The sequence below is a fragment of the Podarcis muralis genome, chromosome 6 (genome assembly GCF_964188315.1).
Source record: "Podarcis muralis chromosome 6, rPodMur119.hap1.1, whole genome shotgun sequence".
NCBI lineage: Eukaryota > Metazoa > Chordata > Lepidosauria > Squamata > Lacertidae > Podarcis > Podarcis muralis.
The window spans coordinates 10,563,649-10,573,949 of record NC_135660.1 but is presented as its reverse complement, the minus strand read 5'-3'; the positions used below and the strand labels follow the sequence as shown (position 1 = coordinate 10,573,949).

The following is a 10,301-nucleotide window of genomic DNA, read 5'->3' as shown; positions in this document are numbered from 1 at the left end:
TAATAAAAAAAGGGTGCAAGTATAGTTCAGCTTCTAATCACTTGATGAGTCTGTACTCTTAATGGGGAAAAATAGGGGTGTGTGTATTTCTGTTCCCTCTACTTAATATTGATTTAGGGAATGGCGAATATGCAAGAGTTACATCATATCTTTTTTTAAAAAAAAAAGATTTTCTTTTGCTGTTTTGGATATTAATATGTGATAGCGTGATTGGCTGAGAAACTTTACTACTATTAAGACTGCCACCTGTGCTTAAATGGCATCTAAATTGCACTTTACAGAAGGAATATTTCCAAGGCATCAATGACTGTTAACTTTGTATTGTTAATAAAAACATACATGTGCCATTAGTGTGTAAATAGCCTGTCTTGCCATTAATTTTTTTATAAAACTTCCTTGGTTTTCTTTAATGTCTGTGGATCATCCAGTGGCTTTTTCACTTGAATCATTTTTGGGGGTGGGCCAAGAGGGGGCCTCTTAAGCAAGAAGACTTGGGGAAGTTTTCCTAACACTCTCAGAATCTTTAAGTGAAAGATGCTACTTAAGCCAAGTCATGAATAGAGGAAGTTTATTGAGATGGGTAGGGCGGGGAGCACAGTTTGATATTGTTTTCTAAAGATTACCATTAGCTAAAGCTACAGAATCTTTTTAAAAAAGCTGAAGAAATGTGAAACATTAAAGTGAGTATTCTTAGGATACAGAAATTATTAAATGACTTCATGTTCATTGAGGGTTTTTATTAAAAAAACTTTTATTCTATTTTCCAGTAACTCAGCTTGTTTGATATAAACCAAAGTAAACAATGTTTAAATTACTTATCCACAAAGAAACTCTACTGCAGTTTAGCAAATTAGTATTTCTAAATAGGGGGATAAAACATTAAATCATTTATGTCTTAAAAAGCTCTGAGACATTCTCTGCAGTATAACACTGAAAGCTAATTGGGGCTTTTGCTACGAGAGGTTCCAGAAAAGCTGCTTTGGCTAGAAGGACGTGAAAGAGTTTCTGCATTGGGACTCAAAGTCAGAGATACAACTTTGAGTTGAGCACCAGATGAAGCTGAACTCTTGGGGGACCTAGAAGACAAAAGGAAAGATGTCACACTATAAATGTATCTTGAATATTGCAGAAAACAATACGATGTAACATCCATATTAGCAGGGGGGGAAATCCTGTCTTCTTCTTTTTTTAATGTAAAGAGAAGTCCCTGCCTTGGTCCCTCCTCTGAATCTTACATGATTATCTTAAGCAGTACAGGAAGATATTAATGAACCTCCCTGAGCACTTGTCCCAGCAGCAGGGGAAGAAGACAGGGTCTTCTCGGTGGTAAACTTGGCATGGCCTCCCCCCTAAAGTACTCTTGGTGCTGTTCCCTATCTTTGCTATACTTCTTGGCATGTGAGGTTCTTGCCTTTGCTACTGTCTGATTCCAGTTGCGGCCAGTGAGGCAGTGCTGCTCACGTTGCTTCCTAACGCTGTGCACTGCTACTTACTACCAAGAGGGAAGGGCATGGCAGTAGGGAGTGCACAGCGGCAGGGCACTCCTGCCACTATACCCACGCCAAGCCCCCAGCTACCTTTCTCCCTTTTCTCTTGGTAGCCAACAACCACGCAGGGCAGGTGGCCAACACTGCTCTACCGGCCCCTACTATCTGATTCCATAGTGTCTTCGGTGGATCCCTTCTCAGTACTTGCTGTGACTGTTGCAAGACCTTGCTCCAATCAGTCAAGATCCCCACCACTACCAAAAGGAGATGACCTCAGCACACGCTAAGAAACAGCTTATTGAAAGGAGCTCAGTATGTTTAAATGAATGAAGTGTTTGGATTTGATATCCCGCTTTATCACTACCCTCAGGAGTCTCAAAGCGGCTAACATTCTCCTTTCCCTTCCTCCCCCACAACAAACACTCTGTGAGGTGAGTGGGGCTTAGAGACTTCAGAGAAGTGTGACTAGCCCAAGGTCACCCAGCAGCTGCATGTGGAGGAGTGGAGACGCGAACCCGGTTCCCCAGATTACGAGACTACCGCTCTTAACCACTACACTCCGAAAGCATTAGGCCAAGAATGGCCCCTTAAAGTCCATTTTACACCACATTCAAAAGGATCGTTGAAATGAGCTTATTTTTACTGCTATCAAATGCTTGTCACACATGGACCACCGCTTCCCATATGAACCGACACAGACCCTGCAATCATAATCGAGGTCCTTCCTTCTTCATGTGTTCCCCTCCATGAGAGGTCTGGAGGGTGGAAAATAAAAGCAGGCCTTTTTGGCAGTGGCTCCCCGTTTGTGGCATGCTCTCCCCTCTTGTGGAGCCATCATTACATATATTTAGGTGCCAGGTAAAAACTTTATAACGAGGCCTTTGGCCTTTATCTGTGGCCTTTTAGAAGTGGGTGGGATGTTTTTAATGTCCGCTCCCCGCCCCTTGGTTTTAATGCATTTGGGGGGTGTTGGTTTGGTTTTAAGTTGCTTTGGATTGCCTTGGGAAAAATTAAGTGACTAACAAATTTCAATGATAATGGGTTTTCTCTAGCACTGAATATTGCCATGTTTTCCTTTGCTCCTGCCTTTGAAGTCCATCCACAGGGAAAAGTGTGCCAGATATTAGATGCTGTTGAAGGCTTAATTCAGGCGTAGGCAACCTTGGCTCTCCAGATGTTTTGGGACTACAATTCCCATCATCCCTGACCACTGGTCCTGTTAGCTAGGGAACATGGGAGTTGTGGTCCCAAAACTTCTGGAGGGCAGAGTTTGCCTATGCCTGGCCTAATTATTTAATTAAATTTGTATACCGCCCTTCATCCAAAGATCTCAGGGGGGTTCACAAAATAATTAAAGCTCCTTTCCTTAGTACTCCCATGAGGGTGATTTAAGTGCCATACTAGTGTGAATATGGTTGTATTTTGCTCTAGCTGAAAAAGTAAGCTCCATAAACACTGAACGACTGTTCTTTGGTCAAAAGTCAGGGCCAAAATTAAGTGGGGCTCCTTTTCCAGTAGATCATCAAGTTCTACTTGCTGTATTTAGTGACAGCTTGTGTGCAGAGTACCAGTAACAAATCAACTCTCCCCTTTATTCCCCACTGAAATTGTGAGTCACTGGTGCGTTCTCTTCCCAGCTCCTGCCAAGTGGTCAGTCAGGAAAGATTAGTTACCTTGCATACAGACCATTTCCCCCATCCTCTTTGGATAAATGTTGTGGTCACTATACAGTAACAAAGATTAAAACATTTTTATAATAGCACTTACATATTTGAAGAGGATGAGCTGTGAAGAGATGACCGAAAGCTAAGCCGAGAAGAAATCTGAAGCTGGAGGGAAGCCTAAAAAAAAAGTATTGTGGTATTAACCATTACTGGATATAAACAACCATACCGAGTTCATATTAGGCTATTACTTTGAAATGGCCGTATTTTGTGGTTTGGTTTTAAGGTCTGCAAGTCTCTGAAGGTTTTTAGTGGTGTTTTTTGGAAGCAGATTTATCAACACGAGAGAGTACCTGTTCGAAGTATCTCTGAAGTATTGTGTTCAAATCTGGATCTGATTCTGCAACTTCGTGCAACATTGTATCAATTGATCTGCTGAACTCTTTCAATGAACGAAGTTCGATATCTTGTTCTTCTTGTGTTTCTGATTGAGTCCTCTTTAATGCTCGGATCTCTCTAGTTACTCGGGCCACCTTTTTAGACAGGAAAGTATTACAAGTATTGTTTAATCGATGCTGCTATGGTAACAATTAGATTTCATGTTAACAGATTTTATATAGTAAATATTTTAGCAGTAACGGACAATGTTTATCTTTTTTAATTGAAATTGAAACAATTCATTTAATAATGATAGTGCTATCTTCATTTAAACTAACCTGTTTTGTGGCTCTTTCTAGTTTTGGCTTCTGGTCATCTATGTCTTTATTTAACTGCAAAGCTTGTGCTTCTTTCTCTTGTATTTTTTCTCTGCAGAGAGCCTCCTCTTTCAAAAGAGTATCAAGATTACCCTGAATGGTCTGGAGAAATACAAGTTTGTACATAAACCTGTTTTGAAGCCATTTTAAAAATCCATAACAATAAATAAATGCTACACAATAAAATAAAATATACATTGGCACATTCTTTCTTGAGTTGTAACTCAGATCTGTAATATGAGAACAACAGTATGTTATCAGAGTTAGAAGAAAGCTCAAGGAACTAGTGATTTACTTGTTACTTCCTTTATATTCCACCCTTGCAAATTTCTGGGTCATATACCAGGTAAGACATACTCCATAATAAAAAAGCACAAAGGGTAACACAATTAGTAGGGGCTGTGTAGTTTGGAACAATATGCCTTCCTCCGACTTCTACTCTCAAATGGCATTGCTACTTCTAATGTTTTTAGAGGAGCCTCTATCTGTGTAAGGGACACGGGTGGCGCTGTGGGTTAAACCACAGAGCCGAGGATTTGCCGATCAGAAGGTTGGCAGTTCGAATCCCCACGACGGGGTGAGCTCCTGTTGCTCGGTCCCTGCTCCTGCCAACCTAGCAGTTCGAAAGCATGTCAAAGTGCAAGTAGATAAATAGGTACCACTCCAGCGGGAAGGTAAACGGCGTTTCCGTGTGCTGCTCTGGTTCACCAGAAGTGGCTTAGTCATGCTGGCCACATGACCCGGAAGCTGTATGCCGGCTCCCTCGGCCAATAAAGCGAGATGAGTGCCGCAACCCCAGAGTCAGCCACGACTGGACCTAATGGTCAGGGGTCCTATCTGTGTAATCAAATGCATAGATGTGGTTTTATCACCAATAGCATCACCAACACTGACTTGTAGAGGGCTTGGTCCCTGTGTTTTGTGACACCCAACGCGTGGGCTGGAGGAAGTGGGTGCCGTCCTGATTTTCTCCTGCCATAATATATAAAGCAATTTAAAATCTACACAACTTCAGAAGAACTGGTAAGAAAGACAGTGACAGTTGCAAAATCATTGAAAGCAAAAATACAGTGTATGAGGGGGTGAGGGATGGAATGAATAAATACCCTTCCTACGATATTTGCACAGAATTTGCTTCATTCTATTCTTCCCTTTACACCTCTTCCTGTCCAATTAAAAAGCAAAGGTGGCACTTCACAGTGTGAGGAAGTGGATAGATATAAGAACAAAGTTGCTAGCAAATTTTAAATTTGGATAAGGATTATAGAGTGACTTAAACCTTAGCTTAAGACAGAAGTTTCTTTACCTGTATATCTTCCTGGATTTCCTTGATCTGTCTTCTCTTGTATCTGTATTTCTCATCCGCAGCTCTTTTCTCGTTTTCCAGTTTCAGCTTCTCTTGGTGCTCCTCACCTATTAAAAATACAATTATTTATTGAATTTATTGGTTGCCTTACCTCTAGGCAACATACAGGAAAAATTACTTTTAAAACATCCAGTCTAGTCCAATACAGCTATTAAATACAGGGAACCAACTACAGTAAACTAAGCAAGAGTTTTTTAAAGTGGCAAAAGTCCACACTGCTACAGGCACAATCAACCGTACACATGATCAGAAACAGAAGTAGATGTTAAAGTTGTGCACTAATTTAAAAATGTTTAAATTATTAAAAGGTCTAGGACACTCATTTAATGATGGACTGTGGAAAGGATATGCGTTCCAGCAAAGGAGACTGCATGAATCGTTTCCAGCATAACAAAACTGATGCATTTCAAAACATTTAGTCTGCAATGAGACGTCAAAAGTGATCAGATCTACACAAATTCTCTTTTACAGTACCTTATACTAATCTGAATGACAATATTATGCAGTGTGCTTGACTGAAAAGTTTATGGGCTAATGCAGACCTAATGTGAGACATTGCTTAACCCTGGTTCAGTGTTGATTGTAGTCATAAGTTGGTTCGCACAACATAGTAAGTGAAACTGACTTAGGGAGACTATGCCTCTGTGTGAATATGCAGGTTCCCCAATAGGTGCTTGTTCTTGCTTTGCTCCCCTCTGGTCCTTTCTAGGTTTGTTCTTGGTTGCAGCTTGTAATTAGTTAAGGGAGACCCTAACTGCAAATCAAAATTCAGATGACACATCACGTCTCAGGGTGGTAAAAGGGATTGGTGCAGAACAAAGTATCTGTGAACTCCTGGGTCCCTGGGAGTCTGCATGTTCAGTCTTGCTAAATCATAGCATGGCTTACTGTGTTGTGTGAACCAGCTCTATGGTCAACTCAAATAACATTTTAATGCCTTATCTAATAAATGCTAAAGAAGTTCCTCTCTTAAAACTGCCTAACATGGCAGTTTTTCAAAAATCCTCACAACTGATTAATGAAGATGGCATAATAATAAAGTAATAGAGCCAGCAGAGGGAGCAAAAGTTAACTGCAAATGCTTTCTCTGTCATCAAAACACTATTTTAATATTCAGGTACAAATAAAAGGGGGAGATTTTAAAGTTCCAATTTAGTTTGTTTTCCAAACTAGTTTGTACTGTGATATTATAGTCTGCTACACTTTCAGTGTAAGTAGCATAGCCTACTTCTGTTGTAATTAAACCTGCCTTTTATACTTAGGAAACGATTGCTTCTGAGAAAAAGGCACATCTGAAATCACTGGAAGGAACTGTGTTGCTTAATGCAACCTGCATTTCAAGTCCCAATGATCCAACATCTTTTTAGGTGGCTCAAGCATTTCCAGCCCCAGGTGATGCAGCGAGGCTCATGGTTGTGCAAAGATTGTAACTCTGATCATCTTCATCCATAACTTCACTGCATCACATGGAAAAGATTGCATGTTCTGAGCCTAGAAGGACTAAAAAAGTAAATTACATTGCAGTGTTTGTGGCAGAGCAGTTAGTAAGCAGAGTCCTTTCCTGATCTCCCTTTGCTCTTGGACTTTAGCCTTTTACCCTACTTACTTTTCTCTGTGACTGCCTTGAATGTGTCTCGATAGTTGCTGTTGCAGTTATTAAGCACATGCATAGTATTCTCAAGGGCAATACATTCTTTCTCAGCTAGCTGGATCTTTGCATCCAAATCGTCTCCTTCACGCTGAAGATCTTCCTTTTCCTGGGCAGCCTTGAAAGAAGAAAAATCAGTATTGACAGATTTCAGAATCTTAAGATTAATACCCAGTCCCCATCTGCCTTACACTGCAGTATTACACTTGGGTATTTATTAAAGAATCCATACCCTCCATCATTTCTCCAATGAAAAGAGGGACATCCTATTCAACAACAACAATTTTATTATTTATACCCCACCCATCTGACTGGATTGCCCCAGCCACTCTGCGTGACTTCCAACATATATAAAAACATAATAAAACATTAAACATTTTTTAAAAAACCTATACAGGGCTGCCTTCAGATGTCTTCTTAAGGTTGTATAGTTACTTATCTCCTTGGCTCGGGGGTCACATAACTCCATACCCTCCAACATTTCTCTGATGAAAATAGGGACGTCGTAAGAAAAATTGGTACATTCTGGGATCAAATCAGAAACTGGGACAGCTTCTGTAAATCCAGGACTGTCCCTGGAAAATAGGGACACTTGGAGGGTTTGTGAATCCTCTATCAGAAAGGGGTAAGTAGTTAAGCACAAGTGCATATTGTCTAATAACACCTCATAACACTGCTTGTTTTCAATCCTGGATGAAAATCTGGACATATGCAAAGATTTCTAGGCTTGCGTGAATCAACAGCAAATGTGCTGAACATTTGATACATGGCAATTCAACAACAGGAAGGTTCTGTGAATCACCTGTGAAAATGTTTAACAGGGCCACCCAGCAACCCTGTGGTTTTCCACTAAAACTACAGTCATACTTAAGGTTAAAGTCACTTCAGGTTGAGTGTTTTCAGATTGCACTCCGTGGCGACCCGGAAGTAATGGAACAGGTTACTTCCGGGTTTTGCCGCTCACGCATGCGCAGACGCTCAAAATGATGTCACGCATGTGCAGAAGCGGCAAATCGCGGCACGTGCAGACGCGGGTTGCGTTCTGCTCTGGATGTGAATGGGGCTCCGGAATGGAGCCCGTTCACATCCATAGGTACCACTGTACTGCCTGTCACCCCAAAGGACTCATGAAATGGTAGGGTAGGCATAGGCCACAGAACCTAAGGAGTGGAATAGGCTGCAGTTACTCAACCTTTAATAGATACTTTTATTTTTCAAACCTATTCCAAGCCTAAATAATAATAAGAGCAGCATGGGAACAAAGTGCAGCATAGTTTCTTAAAAACAACTTTGCAGAAGGGCAGGCGAAAGTGCAGCTAAAACCCTATGAATAGTACCCAGCATGTTTTGAATGAGGTATGCAGGAAAAGTGTGTGAGGAAGCTATGAAAAAGCAGGGGGAGAGAATGTGCAACCTATTCAGTTCAAAAGAATGCCTAAAACAGCTGAATAAATCAGAGTTCAGTTAAATGGGGAAGGGGCTGCTAACAAGCCCTAACTAAGTGTGGGTTTATGGTCAAACAGTGGCCAATGAAGTCATTTTATCTGACTCCGGTCTACCAACTTTGGATCAGGACCCAATGAAAAGGTTGATCCAAGGGGAGGGGAGGAGTGATGGAGATTTTGTTATGGTTCATAACTTCTTAAAACAAACATGTTTAGTTCCCCCCCCCACAGCCTTTTCTGAGACACCACGCACATGGTCACATGAAACCTCTCTCAAGGTTTTGACCACAGACTCTTCTTATAAAGCAACACCCTTACTGTTAAATGGCACTGAAATTGTAACATCCCCTGCCCACCAGTGGAAAGATTAGGCTGAATGGCAACACACACTTCTGCTTCCTAGGCCAATGTCAAAAGTGCCACATTTTCCTTCTTCACTAACAAGTGTAGTCAGAAATACTACAAAAAGTTGTTTGGCCCACCTCCCTGTCTATTCCTTCTGATTTTGAAGATGGTTGTGGATATTTTCTCTCATTTACACTTGGGATGATTGCACAATCCCTCAAATTCATGAGATTACTTGAGTGATCTCTAAATTAAAGTGGCAGATCAGGAAGTTAGGAACCAACCCATAGTCCAATCTCACACTGGATAGATGCAGGATACCCAGTAATGAAAACAGCAGAGATTGGAGATGAAGTATGGATAATTCAACAAGCTCATGGGCAGCATCCGAGCTGGAAGTTTACCTTGATGACGTAGTAAGTGTGAGTTTTCTCCTCTTCTCCTTCTGGGGGCATCATGACAACGGTAATGATTTCATATCTGCTCTTCAATTTCTCAATTTTACCCAGTCGCTCATGAAACTCAGAACTGATTTGAGAAGAATAGGAGAAACTGACTAACAGGTTTGAAAGAAAATCATTTAACTCATGGTCATAAATATGTGAGATGACATTTCCTAAGAAACCAGGTACACCTGTTGGCCTTTTGGGGGAACAGGGAATTGACTTGAAAGTAATTATTTTATCATGTTTTGCTTTTATTACTTGCTTTATACAAAAGAAAGCTCAAAGCATCCTCCTTTCCAATCAGGAGAGAAAAAAGGCTATTAAACCTACAGGCCCATCCATTTCCATAGAACCTATGGACAGTGCTGAAGGCTAGAGGGGAAAGCCTTTGTGCATCACTGAGATTGGGTTTCCCGGCAGTCCCTCCTACCTGGACCATGGAGCTTCCACAGACATATGTGATCCTTTCTTTGAAATGTCTTTTTGATTTTCCTGTGACTGCCAAGTAAGAGCAGGGCTACAAACTACACACAAATGTATGCACAAAATCCTGGCAGTCAGCTCATCTAGTGAGAAGCTGCTTTGAGAGGAGATGGTTTGGGGCAGAGAACTGCCCTATTTCAAAGCTACCTTTCTTTTGTTAAATTTAACAATTGTAGATTGAGATGAAGTCTGTGCTGCCTTGGTAAAAGACTTTCCAAATGCTACCCATCTAGATGCATCCTTGAGGGACCTCTTCCCTTTAGTGAGTGAGACTGTGTGTGAACCCTATAGCAAAGTGGATGATGTCGCTATTAAAAACAGACAGCACAGTACTTAGGCTAGTGGTATACCCATCTATTCTAGTTGCTGCTGGTACCCAGTCCTCCTGACTCACAGTTGTCTCAAATCCCCACACACAGAAGGAGACAAATTCAACATTACATTGCAAATTCCTGCATTGTGGGGAGCCGCCATCCAAGGAACCTTACCCAAATATTTAAAGGTTTGGCATTTCAGTCTTACAGCTGCAGAAGCTGCCCCCTGCTGATTGTATCTTAATATTGCCACTGCTCAGAGAGAATAAGCAACAGCAGGAAGCAACCCCAAATCAAATTATATGCAAGTGCCAATTAGTCATGTAATTATCACAGGAAAAACACACA

At 41.1% G+C, this 10,301-nt stretch overlaps 1 protein-coding gene across 1 annotated transcript in view; it reads right to left on the bottom strand.

Moving 5' to 3' along the window:
* Window positions 1-6: 6 nt before the first annotated feature.
* CCDC39 (coiled-coil domain 39 molecular ruler complex subunit) overlaps window positions 7-10,301 on the bottom strand; it is a 28,166-nt gene continuing 17,871 nt past the window's right edge. Inside the window, exons 14-20 of the mRNA XM_077929748.1 lie at window positions 9,115-9,238; window positions 6,879-7,038; window positions 5,213-5,319; window positions 3,868-4,008; window positions 3,505-3,684; window positions 3,255-3,328; window positions 7-1,076 (exon numbers count right to left, since the gene is read on the bottom strand). Coding sequence (XP_077785874.1) covers window positions 938-1,076; window positions 3,255-3,328; window positions 3,505-3,684; window positions 3,868-4,008; window positions 5,213-5,319; window positions 6,879-7,038; window positions 9,115-9,238 — 925 coding nt within the window. The 3' untranslated portion in view covers window positions 7-937. The remainder of the gene's footprint in view (window positions 1,077-3,254; window positions 3,329-3,504; window positions 3,685-3,867; window positions 4,009-5,212; window positions 5,320-6,878; window positions 7,039-9,114; window positions 9,239-10,301) is intronic.